Here is a 17,685-nt window from a genome sequence, read left to right on the forward strand (position 1 = left end):
ATTCCTCACAAATTACCTCGGCTAGGCCCCGGTTTCTAACCGCTCCTAGTTCTCCTGGCAGGTAAACCACCAGCCAAACCCTCCGACAAGTCCTCCTCAGCAGGACTATCCCTCTGGGAAAGTCACAATCCTATAGGAGACAGACTCCATCCCTACAGGACAGTAAGCTAGTATCTTCGCAATACACTGTCTAGAACTCTTGTACAGTCCGCCAACCAGGTCCTTCATGTCCTGAACATCTTGGGATCACCACAAACGACAGCATTCCTTGCCATCATCCAGGACTCATTGCTCCGAGGTGGGATAACACCAGTACCTCCAGGCCCAAGGTCCTGAGGTCCTTCTCCACCTCTTCCCGGTTCCAGAGCAGGATGGACTCCTTCATTCAGTATTGGACCAGATACTCTCAGCTCCTTCTTCGCTCCCCAATGGAAATACGGCACCTACGGTCCAGAAGCTCCTCCTCCAGATTACTGCCCTCCCCTTCGGACTAAATCTGACACTCGGCATGAGCCTCTCACACACTGTCTTGTTCGCACTTCATCCATGCGTTCACTGGGTTCAGATGCAGTTCTATTCCCACAGTTTCCATCACACAGTCTCCCCTACGCGATCTGCAGTGGAACATCCTAGATCTGTGGAACTGCTGAAGTCTTTCCCAAGGATCTAGATCCTACCCAAAACGTGAGTTTCCCTCATGTGGTGCCTCGACTCATCTCATCAGTCAGGGGGTGGGTCCCCTTGAACCACAATGGCGGCTCCTGCCTCGGACGCCAGCCTAAAGGGTTGAGGCCTAGTTCCGGACCAGCCTTGGCTCATGGGGCCTAGTCGCCTCGGAAACACGGCACCCGATCCACATTCGGGAGATCTGGACAGCCTGCCTGGCTACCCTTCACCTCCTAGGAGATCAGGCCACTTAGTCCAGCCAGACTAAGTCTCACGATAACCTGTCAAAATGAGCAAAGTGGAACGCGGAGTTGACAAACCTTCCAGGAAGTCAACTGAATTCTCAATTGGTCAAAACTACAGACTCAAGATCCACACAGCCAGTCAGCAACAATTGGATCCAGGAGATGGCCCCCAAGTTCCTAAGCGTCAGTACATGGTGGGCCGATGGGGTCTCCCAGAAGTGGACCGCATGTTTCCTCGTCTGAACCGCACGTTCCTCTATTCATGGCCAGGTATCGGAACCCCCTAGTCCTGATGGCAGTCCCCCGAACGGCCACGGGATCTGCATACTGCGTGCCTGCTCCTCCCTTTCCCTTCTGCCAGAGTCACTAGGAAAAACTGTGGGAGACATGCACAGTCATCCCAGTGGCCCCCTCCTTAGCCGGAGGGCCTCGTTCACCGACGGTGCCTCTCAGCAAGTCAGATCCTGGCACCTTCCTCAGAACCCGACTTCTCATCTGTACTAAGATGGCGGCCCGGAAACCGGTACCCCAGGAACCTACCACTGTGTTTGGAAATTCCCTAAGGACTGGTGCGACTCTTCTGGTCATTCGTCCAGGTTTCTCTCGTCTCGCGGATTATGTCCCTCATAGGGTTTCGACTTGGGTTTTCCCGGGGATCCCTTAAATCCCAAATCTGCTCTGCTTGCCTCCTTCAACAACGACTGGCTACTAACATAGCCATCCTTCTTCAAGGGGCCCCGCGGGTACCTCCTTCTGCGATCCCAATTCTCCCTGGGACCTTAATCTCGTTCTCCCATCTCCGCCTTTACCTAACCAAGAATTCCTCCCAACTTGTTTCCCAGATGGTTCCTCCTACACGGACATCTTCATTACGTCCTTGCCCCCAACCATCTTCTTCTAAGGAAGTGGCCTTACACTCCCTTCACCGGTTGGGGCTCGGAATCTCTAACCATTCCGGACCCAGCTCATACGTCAATCGGCCTCCCTCTTCACTTGCCGTCTGGGACCCAGACAGGTTCTCAGGCCATAAAAGCCACAATATCTCGCCGGATTAGGGAAGTCATCCGCAGAACATACATTACCAGAGGGAAGTCACCGTCTCTCAGCATAAAGCTCATTCCACTAGGGGTTTTGGCACCCTTTGGGCATTCAGGAACAAGGCCTAAGCCGACCAAGTCTGCATGGCCACTACGTGGTCCTCTATCCACTCCTTACCAAACCTCGTCAGGAAGTGACGGGAGGTATAGTACCAGGGAGGAGGGGCTTCTTCCTCTTCTTCCTATTCTAGTGTCCTGCCTCCTGCTGGTAGATACAGGTATCGGACCCCTTATCCGGAAACCCGTTATCCAGAAAGCTCCGAATTACGGAATGCCCGTCTCCCATAGACTCCATTTTAATCAAATAATTCAAAATTTTAAAACTGATTTCCTTTTTCTATGTAGAAATAAAACAGAACCTTTTAATTGATCCCAACTAAGATATAATTAATCCTTATTGGATGCAAAACAATCCTATTTGGTTTAATTAATGTTTTATTGATTTTTTAGTAGACTTAAGGTACTGAGATCCAAATTACGGAAAGACCCCTTATCCGGAATACCCTTGGTCCCGAGCATTCTGGATAATGGGTCCCATACCTGTACTATACCCATGGTCCCTGTGTCCCACAGACGTCCTAAGAGAAAAGGATTTAACGGTGAGTTATCACAAAATCTCCTTTTCCAACTGCTAACAAACCCCTGCCAGGTTAATCTCCCACAGGCAGCATAGGGCAGGCAGAGTATGGCACACACAGGCAGTCCATAAAGGGACACAATGCTGCACTGCTCCTACAGTCTGTCTGTGATGTGAATTAATGAACAATGTGGATGATTACAGCCTGAGGTGTGAAAAAAACAGTGGATGAACAATGCAGGGATTAAAAGATGTGAACAGTACATGGGATTACATGTTTATACAATACAGGGCAATTACAGCCTGAATCCGAGGTGTAAACCATGCAGGCGGCCAGTTAATCTCAGTATTGATTCAATTTAAAGTTTACACAAAGGTAAACCATCAAAGCAGCCAGACAGGTGGGGGGCCACACCCAGTGGGTCGTGAGCCACATGCAATATTTACTAGTACATATATTCCAGTTTGGCAAGATTCTTTAATACAGTGGTTCTCAACCTGTGGGTCGGGACCCCTTTGGGGGTCGAACGACCCTTTCACAGGAGCCGCCTAAGACCATCGGAAAAAACATATTTCCGTTGGTCTTAGGAATAATTTCATGGTTGGGGGTCACCACAACATGAGGAACTGTATTAAAGGGTCGCAGCATTAGGAAGCTTGAGAACCACTGCTTTAATAGGTCACTAAACATAATATAAACTGTTGGTTAAGTATTTATTCTTGGGGTACAGTTTTCCTTTAAGTCATGGTTTCATTTTTGCAACTTTGTTTAAAAAAATCATGTCAGCTCCCACAAAGACAGGTCTGACACTGCTGGCTTGAATTACATTGTTTCAAAAGTCAGAGCCACCAGGGCAGAGAAATGTGTAATGTGTATACTACAAAATTTATGTTTGCTTTTATTAGGCAAAAAATATTTTTTGGTTGACATGCTTTGTGCTTTAATAAATATCACAAATTTAATCTTTGAAAACTCAAATTTGAATTTGCAGCTTTTGCCTTTAAAAACTTGAGTTGCGGTACAAACTTGAATTTGAATTCTGATAAATCTGCCCCATAATGTTCTTTGTTAGGGCTAAGCTAAAACTGAGCTTAAGCTCTTGCTAATGTTTGATTAACATTTTAATTGGTTAACTAGTAACGCAAGGTTAGTCCTGTAGTAAATTAACTGTTCTTGTGTGGTGCGAAGATCAGCAGCTTAGTATAGTTACCTTTTAAATGTTAATTTATTATGAAGGAGCATATGTAGGCGAAGGTGAAATGAGTTTTATAAACGGACCTTCCTCCAATCTGTTAGCTCTTGCCATTATGACTGTTTAAGCACAATGGGCAATTGTGTGGCTTTGTTGGCAAAGAAAGTCCATATTTGAGAGGCAGGTGATAGACTGTAGAGAATAACTTATCAGTTTCAATGGAAAGCTCTCTTCACCTCTTGTATCGGTTATTGATTGCTTTATGTTACTCTGTATGTCCAATGTATGAAACCCACTTATTGTACAGCGCTGCGGAATATGTTGGCACTTTATAAATAACTGTTAATAATAATAATATTCTGGACCAAGGGGGTCAGGCATGTGTCTCTCGGAAACATAATGAGCATTTCAGAGCATCTAACCAACAACTCATGGGTTCACCCATAAGTGCCTGTTATTGCCATTAAAATAGACAGACGGAGCAATTTTGAGCAATGTCACATGCCAACAATTTGCTCCTGAACCACCCATGGGCAATTTCCCTAAAAGAAAATATTAAATATTTTTACACTTACAGGTTTGCCCAGTATGATGTATAATATTATAATATTTCCTGGTGCTACTGGCCTATATTATCTCTGAAATTGCTTTTCCCTTTCTAGGCTCTGCACTGCTGGTTTTGCTTTTTGGAAAAATGTAGCAGAAGGAAGCTGATTAAGAAATCTATAAGAAAGTATTCAAGGCATTTTTTGGAATTGGAGTTTTGTCTGGAGGAGAACTGGCATCTGCTACCCTTTTTCAATGATCAAAACTAGAGTTGCAGAAAGACAAATACTGCTTAAATATCAATATTACATTTACAAATACCTTTAAAACCACTGTAAATGTACAAATGTATATTGTTGAAAAATTGCATTTTTTCATTATGGATCCCCCTCCCTTTAGTAGTGTGTGTGCACAGGGCCATAGTACAGTCTCAAATGTCAACAGAAGATTGTCTAGAAGGTTATCATGTGGGCAGAACATTTTTTGGAGGAGGGACAAAACACTTTAAATCATGCTCTTGCGCATTTAAAAGCATTCACCTAGCATGTGTGACAGTGTTTTAAGAGATACCGTATATACTCGAGTATAAGCCGATTCGAATATAAGCCGAGGTACCTAATTTTACCTAAGAAAACTGGAAAAGCCTAGGGTTATTTAATCATTAAATCAATTTCAGAGCATGATTATTGAGACTGACGCACGGGAGCCAATTTGATATATTTAATTTTTCAGCAGCAGCCTATGAGCTGCAATGGTGCCTGAGCAGAAAGGTCTGGATAACTGCCCTCTCAGAACAATGGCATGGCACCCACCCAATGAGCAGCAAATCTTGATGGTGGTAATTGCTCAGTATATCATTGTCCTTTAGGGCACTGGCACATGGGAAGATTAGTGGCTGTACTAGTAGGATGAGGGAAAGCAAGGGGTGCAGAGCTGGTGTGCCCCACACTAATCCCCACATGCCCAAGCACTGACCTGATTAAGGGTTGGCAAGAGGCTCAGGTTCATGGTCCCCCCACTCCATCCTCTTCATCATCATCATCCGGATCCAGCAGAAGCTCCCCACCAGGGCCGCGGCTTAGCCCACATCCGAGCGCCAGGTCAACCATCTCTATTCCAGCGTCGGCCAAAGCCAGAGAGGCACAGGACACGGCCCTAGGCAGCGCAGAGACGCGATCCTCCAGCACTAGGACCCACACTATCACCTCCGCTCGAGGGTAGCGATCCAATCGCACGCCCGGTTCCAGGCTTTCCTGTAGCTGCAGCCCAGCCTGGTGGGGAGAGGGCCCGGCGGGGCAAGAACCAGACCAGGGTCCGCAGCAGGACAAAGGAGCCCAGCGCAGGTCACAGAGCAGACGGCCCCGGGTCTCTGCTCTATCCCATCCCGCGCTCCCGCGGCCCTCGAGTATAAGCTGAGGGTTACATTTTCAGCACATTTTGGGCTTTGAAAGCAGTGTGAAATAATCATAGCCTATTCTTGCGCAGTCCCACCCCCACCCCTGAAGACTGATAAATGGTAGAATTCTCTCACCTTTTACCTGATTTAAAATAAAGCATCTGTAATGTCTGTATAGTGTACATAATTGCCTCTTGTAGTACCACCTCTCAGGACAGCAAAACTCTCCCAAAAGTTGCAATAGAGCACCTCGGTCTATAATTTAGAGATAAATAGCTGCATCATGATATTTTTATTTGAAATATATATTCCCATAAGTTATGACAAACAGACAGTGCAATGCCAGGAATGTAACAAAGGAAAGTCTTCTAAACAAAAGTGAGTGTTGCTGCATTAACTAACGGGCAACTGCTGCCATGAGGCAAATTAAGATTATTGCCTCAAACAGCAGCAAGAAGCCACCCCTGGAATTTTGTCTATTCTAATGCAGAAAGTGCAGTTGTGTTGAAAAAATTAATTAATTCATATGAATTTTATGATTTTTTTTGTTAGCATAACAAAACTGATTAAGCCATATTCTCTTTGTTTTTAATTGCTTGGTGACCAAGTGCTCTGTTAATAATCCTAAATTATTTGTAACATTCACCAGAAAGTCTTTAAATCATAGAAGCCCTTTTCCTCTGTAAATCAGTCCTTTTTGGATTTGTTCTTCTTAAATAGCTCGGCCACAGATGGTCCTCCAGCCACTTTCCTCTTAGCCCCTACAACACAAGAAAGACATGCACAACAGGAAAATGTGTCAGCAAATTAGATACTATAGTTTAAATAGTAAGCTTCTTTAGGGTGATAGTTATAGCTAGGCTGCAAGAGATGGTATTATGCCATAAATCATTCACCCCTGGTTTTATGAACAGTGTCACAGATACAGTGATCTGAAAAAGATTACTACATATGTTACAGTGTATAATTTACAAAACATTACAGTAGAACCCCCATTTTACATTTTTTCAAGGGACCAGAAAAAACGGTATAAAATCAGGGAAATGTGTTATGCATTATATATCGCTGGAGCCACAGATAAATAATGTAAAGTGCAGATGACTGGTGTGGGGCCCAGTAGCTTTTAGTTAGGCCATTGTTATATGTGTGTAGGGAGTCAATTCATATTTATTAACTAAAATCCAACACAGAGGTATTTAATTTAAGCATGATGTGATTTGGGATATGCACTGTTTATATATCTGTAAATTCTTATACACAGAAAAGTAAATACAAATAATTTAAAAGATTTGTGTAGCACAACCTGTTCTTCAAGAAAGGGATGCCATTACCATTTTTGCTACTCTGTCCTGAATCTTTGTCCACTTCCGCAGTAGATCCTGATCTCCTGGCATAAGCAGCCTTCATACGCTGAATATTTTGTTTGCTTGCTACATCATGTTCTACAATAGGTTTTGGGTAGTCTTTACCAATGATGCAGCCTGCCCTCTCTTGTAGGCTGCGAGGAGCTTTCCATGGTTCATAGATATACTCAGCTGGAAACTTCTTCAGAATTGGTAAATATTTCCTGGCAAGAAAAAAGTAAAAGCATTTGCACTGACCTAATTTAAGATAAATCATAAAAAAAAAATAAAGCCCAGCTGCAACTTGACTTAAATTATTACTGGACCAGAATGCTACACTTTGCAATACATAAATAACTCCTGCATTCTCATGTGCCACATCATCATCCAATTCACGACCCTTTCTCTAAATATTTAAACAAGCCTTTATTAAGAGTCTTGTGTCAGTAAATGACAGACAAAAATACAAATTATGTAGAAATAGTATGAGATGAACCCTGTGGGATAAAATTTTTAATGTGTAAAAACCACGAAAAACACTTATAACCTTGCATATATAAATGCTGTTGAGGTCCTATAGAGGTCAATAGGAGTTGACTTAGGCAAAATGTAACAATCTTTATTTCATTTATGATTTTGAAAAATGTGGTTTTCATGTTCTTAGTTTTCAATTCGGATTGTTTAATAAATGACTAGACTTTAAAATGTGTCTCCACCTAACGCATGAAGACGCGTTTCATGTATATGTATAAAAAACACATAAACGCTCTCGGTATTGTGAGTGTTTATTGGTGTATTTATATAGACCTTTCAGATAAAGCTTACTTAATTTTAACATTTATTCTCCTTTAAATATCATTTTAATAGGTGCTTCTCCTCAGTTTTAATTTAGTCAATTAAAATAGTCTTCACAGGACATTCTTTTCTCCATAATTTTATTTATGCAAATTACTTTTTATGAATATGGAGAAAACTGTTGTTATGAGTTAGACATTTACAGTTATCAGGAAATTATAGTATCTACTTAGGATATACTGTATTACAGCTTTCAATAATGTCCATCTCTGGTACAGAAAAAAAAAAAAAAACATGGGGGTGCTATAAAGATAGCGTAACTATCTCAAAGTCAGGTAGATAAATAAATAGTTCAACCCTATTTGCAACCGAGTTACTTTCTGAGATGCAGTCTTTGCAACTCGATAGATTTGGTCTTTTGACGCATAACACAGATGCCTAGGACTGCGTTGTTTTTGGATTATTGTAGAAAGGTCTGTATTGGCGCCCACTGGTGGATCCTTTCCACTGTTTGGCACACGCGCATTTAGGTTTACTTTGCATGACCGGCCATCTTTTTAGTGGGTAAATGTGGACACACTTGCACATTGGATATTCTGAAGCATGCCCAGTACTATTTCTGCCCTATTGGCAATTTCCGTATACACACTCCAATTCGGCGTACTTGCGGCAGCTATTTATTAGGGATCCATCGGGATGGATTCGGGGGTGCATCCCAACTATTTATACATGATGACCTTTAGTGTTAGTTTGCAAGCTTGAAAGAAGTCCTTTACTGGACAAAACGGGTTGGTCTGAGCTATGCTTTGACATGTTCTAATGAGCGATTGTAATAGACTGAAATCTATAAGTGCAATATTTTATCTTTAAATAGATCATTTTAAACTTACTACACCAGAGAGTGCACCCTTCCATCTGTTTTGCTTTATATATCTCCCTAGTATGTTATGTACAAGCTTCTGCCTCTCATGAGTCACTCAGTGACTGCTTCATCACCTGATAGAGGTATGGATATTATTAAACCATGAGGGATTGTCCCAATTTTACAATTATGTGTGTGCAGGCATCATTTTGAGTTTTATCATTAAAAACCAACCCCTTGATATACGCAATGTAAAAGCTATTTCTGTGAATACAGATATAATCATTGTTAAGTTTAAATTCAATTGCTTTATTGGTCTGGAATAGTAAGTATACACACTTGATATAATCACCATTTTTGTCTGTCTTCTTTCCAAAAGCTACTGGAGAGTATACACGAAAAAACTGGTGGAAGAAGGTGCTGGCAGACAGCCATTGCCAGTTTCCTGCATTGAGTGACCAGTCTGCATCCAGGAGCAACTCCTCAAAGACCTAAATCAAAGGAACAACAATGTCAGACAGAAAAGGGAATTGTATCTTAAGATAAAACACCAAATGGAAAGCACAATGGTGCCTAAGCTGCTTTACTCTTTCTGGACTTAAAAAAAAACAAAACAATTTTGCTTTTATAGTTTTTATTATTACGGGCAGAATCAGTTACTATCTGTATTTATATATTTTTATATTGTTACATGAATGCACAATTTCACAATGACATTTCATAGCACACGCGGATGGAACAAATACTGTAATGAATACAAAATAAATATACAAATTTACACCTCAGAATAGGACACAATGAATTACTCCAGTGCTGTCCAACTGGCGGCCTGCGACCCCCCTCTGTGTGGCCCCCCCACCTGTCTGGCTGCTTTGATGGCTTACCTTTGTGTAAATTTTAAATGGTATCAGTACTGAGATTAACTGGGCCCACCTTAGATTCAGGCTGGAATTGTATTGTTTGAAAATGTAATCACCTGTGTTGTTCACACCTTTTAATCCCTGCATTGCTCACCCCCTGCAGTGTTCACACCTCAGGCTGTAATTACCCACATTGTTCACACCTCAGCTGCATGTGCTGCCTGTGCAGGTAGGCAGGGCAGGGAGGGTAGGTATGGCACACACAGGTAGGGCAAGCAGAGTATGGCACACACAGGTAGGGCAGGCAGAGTATGGCACACACAGGCAGCATAGGGAAGGCATAATATGGCACACACACAGGCAGCATAGGTCAGGCAGAGTATAGCACACACAGACAGGGCAGGCAGAGTATGGCACACACAGGCAGCATAGGGCAGGGAGGGTATGGCACACACAGGCAGCATAGGGCTGGGAGAGTATGGCACACATAGGCAGCATATGGCAGGTAGAGTAGGGCACACACAGGCAGGGTAGGGCAGGCAGCGTATGGCACACATGGGCAGGGTAGGGCAGGCAGAGTATGGCACACACAGGCAGGGTAGGGCAGGCAGAGTATGGCGCACACACAGGCAGCATAGGGCAGGGAGGGTGTGGCACAAACAGGTAACAGGGCAGGCAAAGTGCTGCCTGTGTGTGCCATACTCTGCCTGCCCTATGATGCCTGTGGGAGGTGAACCTAGCAGGGGTTTATTCTGGGAGTTTGTCAGCAGTTGTCACCATTAAATGGTCCCTAAAATGTGTAATTATGTGATGGGGGTTGCTGTGCTATCCACGGGGGAGGTGGAGGCATATGGATTTAAGGGTATGTCTTAACATGACATAATATAATTCTTTCACATATGAATGACAGTTGATATCCCTGCAGTGAGGACCAAGCATTTGCGTTTTTGCTGCACTGCCACCATTGTGATAAAATGGGTGTGGTTTGAAGTGGGTGTGGCTTAAAGGGGGAGTGGTCAAATTGGCTTCCATTAGCAGCCCTCCACCATGTATTCTAGAGAAATTCCTGCCCTCGGCACCGCAGAAGTTGGACAGCACTGCACTACTTGAATAAAGCACTTATCTGATTCAGAATGCTCCAACCATCATCCTCCAACAAAAAACAGACAGCTGCAGACTCTACTAAAAAAAAAATATATATATTCTAATCTAAATTATGAAACATCTATTTATTACTGAAACTTTTTACCAGCTACGATCAACCATTACTGTAGGAATAAGTGAAGAGGAAAAATCTGAAGCAAAAAAAAAAATCTAGTGTAAGTTACCCGTCGCTGTTCAATATTGGATTCTCCATGAGTGAAGTTTTGGGCCATAAGATTTTATGTTAAAGGGATGCCAAGTAAAATTTTTGTTTTGATATTCAATCAGACCTTTTGTCCTTCTTCCCATGATATCCAGAGGTCCCCCCGTGTCAGGAAACAAGCAACAGCATGTCGAGCTAAGTGGTGGATCCATCCTTCAGTTCTTAGCTGTGTCATAATTGCATCTATGAATGGGTAACCCGTTCTACCCTGAGAGAGAAGAATCAAAAACAAAATCAGGGTCAGAGAAATTGCAGAATTTACTCTGATTCAAAGCCCAGTGTTAAACTTATGGCTGGTGTTCCTAACCTAAGGGTAGGGATGTAAAAATAAATCACAGTGATCAAATTGAATGCAAAGTGCATTTTAATAACAGAAGACATATTGAACTGAAGACTTCTGAAGGATTCCCTGAAAATTTTCCCCATGTATATAGAAAGTTACCAGGCTGTCAGTAACCGTCATTTAACAATTGACACATTTATCAATACGGATACCTGTGAATTGTGTATTTCAAACCTGACTCCTAGATGTGCTCTAGATCGGTCTTGTCCAGATGGTTAAATCAACCAGCTGACAGATTTCGCTTGAGCTACAGCCAGTAATATTGGAATAATGAAAGCAGCATTAGAAAGAATCATTGCAGTAGATTTTTACCTGTGATTCTTGACTACCACCTATCTTATTATAATGTGCATCATCAGGGTCGGAGTGGTTCCAGGGGCCCTGCAGGTGCAATCAGCCGGGCGCGTTCTCTAACAACCACCCCCCCCCCCCTTAGGGGCCCCCCTAACCCCCTTCGCAGGGCCCCCACCCGAGTTCCTCCCCCGAGCGCATAAATTTGACGCGCCGGCAAGGGTCGGGATTTTTCCCGGCGTCCCAGTCCGACCCTGTGCATCATTAATGAGTGAGCAAGAAATAAGTGCACCTGTCTCAAAGGAATTTAGACCATTTTGCAATAAAGCCATATTACCTCCAATTTGCCATGCAAATGTTTATACATAGTTTGTTCTTGGTTTGCTTTGCTATATACTCCCCTACATTGTTGTTTAAAGGGGTATACTGCAATCCCTATAATATGATCACTATACAGTACCACACAGAAAGTTAATGATAAAATTGAGGGATATTGGCCTTGAACATAATTGTTCTTGGATAGAGAACTGGCTGAAGGAGAGTGGTGGTAAACAGCATTTTGTGTTGTTAGTATAGTACCGCAGGGGTCAGTCCTTGGTCCTTTGCTTTTTAGCTTGTTTATAAATGACCTGGAGGTGGGCATAGAAAGTACTGTTTCTATTTTTGCTGACAATACTAAATTGTGCAAAACTAGTTCCATGCAGGATGCTGCCACATTGCAGAGCTTCAGTATTGAAAAGTGCAAAGTTATGCACTTTGGTTGATATAATATAAATTCTACTAAAGCTGGAGAGAGTGCAGAGATGTGCAACTAAACTGGTAAAGGGGATGGCAGATTTAAACTATGAGGTTAAACCGTCAAGGTTGGGGTTGTTTTCTCTGGAAAAAAAGGCGATTGCAAGGGGGACATGATTACTCTGTACAAGTACATTAGAGGGGTAGCGCACCAGAGGCCACCCCTTTAAATAAGAGGAACTTTCAATTGAAGCACAGTCTTCAATTGGAGCACAATCCCTTTTATACTTAAAGGACGGTACCAACTGTACAACAGGCATTGCTCCTCCCAAATAGTTTCTCTTGGAGTCACAGACTATCCATCTAAGAGGAAGGTAAAGCAAAAAGCTAAACATAATTGTTAAGAACTGCTGGGTCAACCTCTTTGCCCACCAAGTCGGTGGCCAAATTGGGATAATTTTGACCATGCCAATGGTCAGATCAAATGCAAGGCCTGTGCAGACTATACAAATAGTGCGGAAGCAGTTCCTTTGCCCACTTATTGCTTTTCTTTGTTGGCAACAACAGTCTAAATAATTGAGAGAACTAAAACACCTGGCATGCTTGGTATATCCAAACCAGTCGGTCAATAAGATTTTCAGAATTTTAATATGTAATATGTGGGTATACTTTAGGCTTTAAAACTAGCATCCATATCCATACTTTTCTGTTACAATAATGTTACTCGAGCTTTCTTTGGTACAGGTACCAAAAGAGTAACATTACTGTAACAGAAAAGTATGGATATAGATTCTATATTCCAGAATGCTTGAGACCTGGGGTTTTTCTAAAAATAGATCTTTGGATCACCATACCTTAAGTCTGATAAAAAATACTTTGAAACATTAACCCTTTAAGTGCCAGCCGAATTCGTCATTTCAGTTCCCCCCAGTGCCAGACGTTTTGTGAACATTCTGTGCTCTCTCAATGTAGGGGCTTTTATTGGGGGCAGGGTTAAGTTTAGGTAGGCAAACTATACATTGTTTTTTTCAGGAGAACCTGAGCTTTCCAAATCTACCTGAGTTTTTGTGTATTTCCACTTCTGGAACAAGATTTAGAGCTTGAAATACAAAAAAAAAAAAGAAAAAATGCAATTTTTCATGATATAAGGATTTCTACCAGAAACACATTTTATTTTATGGACAAAAATTCAACTGATTTGGAAAGCCTCATGTCTCCCGAACGTGCCAATACCTGATATGTATAGTTTTATTGAGATTTCTGACTTCTATAGATCAAAAACTCCCAGCAGTAAATTACTAAATTTTCAAAGCATTACAGCAGAATACGGCACACTTTACATTCCAAAGCCAAAAATCCTGGAACATTAGGTTTACCCCAGGAAACCATACATTTTTGAAAACTACACATTCTGACGAATCCGAAATGGGTAACTATGTCTTCCAACTCCTAAGTACCAAACGGCAATGCTTTACTGAATTTAGCATTTTCTATAAAAAATTATGAAAATTCTAAAAAATCACCTCAAATCTTCCATTTTCAAGCACCTTATCTCCCACATAACATTAGGTACGAAGAAAACACACCCTAAATATAAAAGCCAGGGGTCCACTGAACAGTTTGATGCCCATTGCGCATAGGAACACCAATGTATCTGGCATTTAGAGACCCCATAAGGAAGTTAGTGCATACAAATTGCCCAGGAGATCTCTTTAGCTACTGAAAATTCAACACGTTTACTGCATTTTCTGTGGGGTAAAAACCCAAAAAAATACATTGACCCCCCAAAACCATATAGTTTTGGAAAGTACACATTCGGGCGAATTCAAAATTGGTACCCATGTCTTTCTACTCCAAACTACAGAGTCGCACTGCTTTCCCAAAATTGCTAGTTTTGGTGAAATACCTGAAAATCACATCAAATCTTCCACTTTCAAGCACCTTATCTCCCACATAACATTAGGTACCAAGAAAACACACCCTAAATATGAAAGCCAAGGATCCGCTGAACAGTTTGATGCCCATTGTGCATAGGATCAGCACTGTATCTGGCATTTAGAGACCCCATAAGGACGTCAGTGCATAGAGATTGCCCCAGAGGTCTCTTTAGCTACTGAAAATTCAACACGTTTACTGCATTTTCTGTGGGGTAAAAACACAAAAAAATACATTGACCCCCCAAAACCATATATTTTTGGAAAGTACACATTCGGGCGAATTCAAAATTGGTACCCATGTCTTTCTACTCCAAACTACAGAGTCGCAGTGCTTTCCCAAAATTGCTAGTTTTGGTGAAATACCTGAAAAACACATCAAATCTTCCACTTTCAAGCACCTTATCTCCCACATAACATTAGCTACCAAGAAAACACACCCGAAATATGAAAGCCTAGGGTCCGCTGAACAGTTTGATGCCCATTGTGCATAGGATCAGCACTGTATCTGGCATTTAGAGACCCCATAAGTACGTCAGTGCATAGAGATTGCCCCAGAGGTCTCTTTAGCTACTGAAAATTCAACACGTTTACTGCATTTTCTGTGGGGTAAAAACACAAAAAAATACATTGACCCCCCCAAAACCATATATTTTTGGAAAGTACACATTCGGGCGAATTCAAAATTGGTACCCATGTCTTTCTACTCCAAACTACAGAGTCGCAGTGCTTTCCCAAAATTGCTAGTTTTGGTGAAATACCTGAAAATCACATCAAATCTTCCACTTTCAAGCACCATATCTCCCACATAACATTAGGTAACAAGAAAACACACCCTAAATATGAAAGCCTAGGGTCCGCTGAACAGTTTGATGCCCATTGTGCATAGGATCAGCACTGTATCTGGCATTTAGAGACCCCATAAGGACGTCAGTGCATAGAGATTGCCCCAGAGGTCTCTTTTAGCTACTGAAAATTCAACACGATTACTGCATTTTCTGTGGGGTAAAAACACACAAAAATACATTGACCCCCCAAAACCATATATTTTTGGAAAGTACACATTCGGGCGAATTCAAAATTGGTACCCATGTCTTTCTACTCCAAACTACAGAGTCGCAGTGCTTTCCCAAAATTGCTAGTTTTGGTGAAATACCTGAAAATCACATCAAATCTTCCACTTTCAAGCACCATATCTCCCACATAACATTAGGTACCAAGAAAACACACCCTAAATATGAAAACCAAGGGTCCACTGAACAGTTTGATGCCCATTGTGCATAGGATCAGCACTGTATCTGGCATTTAGAGACCCCAAAAGGAAGTTAGTGCATACAAAGTGTATACACTGCAATATAAGCTACCGGCATGTGCATTATGCGGCATAAGACCCCCTAACAGTAAGGAGACCCTAGAAAACTATACATTTTCCGAAAGTACACAATCTGACAAAACAAAAATGGGTAAATACATCTTTCTACTGCAAACTACCAAACTACAAAGCTATGCTAAACAGAACGATTTTTTTGACATTTCTGAAAATTGTCACAAAGCTTGCATTTTACCCCATTATGTACCCCCACATTTTGTACCGTATCAACATGAAACATTCTAAATATGAACACAAGGGGTCTACTGAACAGTTTGATGCCCTATATGCATAGATTTACCAAACTATGTGGGGTACAGGGGCACCCAAGTAAAAATAGTGCATATGAATTTTCACATAAGATGCTTCGGCTCATGCAGTTTTTGCACCCGGTATGTGTATTATGTGCCATACGACCACCTAACAGTAAGGAGACCCTAGAAAACCATATATTTTCCGAAAGTACACATTCTGACAAAACAAAAATGGGTAAATACATCTTTCTACTACAAACTACCAAACTACAAAGCTATGCTAAACAGAACGTTTTTTATGACATTTCTGAAAATTGTCACAAAGCTTGCATTTTACCCCATTATGTACCCCCACATTTTGTACCGTATCAACATAAAACATTCTAAATATGAATGCCAGGGGTCTACTGAATAGTTTGATGCCCTATATGCATAGATTTACCAAACTATGTGGGGTACAGGGGCACCCAAGTAAAAATAGTGCATATGAATTTTCACATAAGATGCTTCGGCTCATGCAGTTTTTGCACCCGGTATGTGTATTATGTGCCATACGACCACCTAACAGTAAGGAGACCCTAGAAAACCATATATTTTCCGAAAGTACACATTCTGACAAAACAAAAATGGGTAAATACATCTTTCTACTACAAACTACCAAACTACAAAGCTATGCTAAACAGAACGGTTTTTATGACATTTCTGAAAATTGTCACAAAGCTTGCATTTTACCCCATTATTTACCCCCACATTTTGTACCGTATCAACATAAAACATTCTAAATATGAATGCCAGGGGTCTACTGAACAGTTTGATGCCCTATATGCATAGATTTACCAAACTATGTGGGGTACAGGGGCACCCAAGTAAAAATAGTGCATATGAATTTTCACATAAGATGCTTCGGCTCATGCAGTTTTTGCACCCGGTATGTGTATTATGTGCCATACGACCACCTAACAGTAAGGAGACCCTAGAAAACCATATATTTTCCGAAAGTACACATTCTGACAAAACAAAAATGGGTAAATACATCTTTCTACTACAAACTACCAAACTACAAAGCTATGCTAAACAGAACGGTTTTTATGACATTTCTGAAAATTGTCACAAAGCTTGCATTTTACCCCATTATTTACCCCCACATTTTGTACCGTATCAACATAAAACATTCTAAATATGAACGCCAGGGGTCTACTGAACAGTTTGATGCCCTATATGCATAGATTTACCAAACTATGTGGGATACAGGGGCACCCAAGTAAAAATAGTGCATATGAATTTTCACATAAGATGCTTCGGCTCATGCAGTTTTTGCACCCGGTATGTGTATTATGTGCCATACGACCACCTAACAGTAAGGAGACCCTAGAAAACCATATATTTTCCGAAAGTACACATTCTGACAAAACAAAAATGGGTAAATAAAACTTTCTACTGCAAACTACCAAACTACAAAGCTATGCTAAACAGAACTGTTTTTGTGACATTTCTGAAAATCGTCACAAAGCTTGCATGTTGCCCCATTATGTACCCCACATTTAGTAACGTACCAACATAAAACACTCTAAGTATGAACGCCACTAGTCTACTGAACAGTTTGATGCCCAATATGAATAGATTTACCAAACTATGTGGGGTACAGAGGATGCCAAATTGAAATACAGCAGACAAAATGTCCATGTGCAAAGACAAGTAACAAAGAACAATGTAAAAAGCAATAACATTGATAAAGATAAAAAAAAAATCACTAAAATCATTTTTTTTTTTTTGCCTAATAATATCTGCGGGCAGAATAACAGTTTGAGTATTT

At 41.4% G+C, this 17,685-nt stretch overlaps 2 protein-coding genes and 1 pseudogene across 4 annotated transcripts in view; 1 reads left to right on the plus strand and 2 right to left on the minus strand.

Annotated features, from left to right (window-relative positions):
- Window positions 1-9,508, plus strand: part of foxred1 (FAD-dependent oxidoreductase domain containing 1) — a 25,108-nt gene extending 15,600 nt beyond the window's left edge. For 2 of the 3 annotated variants that reach the window (XM_012965927.3, XM_012965928.3), the window contains exon 12: window positions 9,100-9,508. The gene's annotated coding sequence lies outside the window, so the exon portion shown is untranslated. 3 annotated transcript variants of the gene reach the window in all.
- On the minus strand, window positions 4,965-5,748 carry LOC101730586 (annotated as a pseudogene).
- Window positions 5,998-17,685, minus strand: part of LOC100144974 (uncharacterized) — a gene marked incomplete in the record, with an annotated part of 26,993 nt that continues 15,305 nt past the window's right edge. Inside the window, 5 exon segments of the mRNA NM_001126540.1 lie at window positions 5,998-6,235; window positions 6,248-6,481; window positions 7,052-7,287; window positions 9,060-9,211; window positions 11,014-11,154. Coding sequence (NP_001120012.1) covers window positions 6,408-6,481; window positions 7,052-7,287; window positions 9,060-9,211; window positions 11,014-11,154 — 603 coding nt within the window.

The sequence above is a fragment of the Xenopus tropicalis genome, chromosome 7 (assembly GCF_000004195.4).
Source record: "Xenopus tropicalis strain Nigerian chromosome 7, UCB_Xtro_10.0, whole genome shotgun sequence".
In the NCBI taxonomy this organism is placed as follows: domain Eukaryota; kingdom Metazoa; phylum Chordata; class Amphibia; order Anura; family Pipidae; genus Xenopus; species Xenopus tropicalis.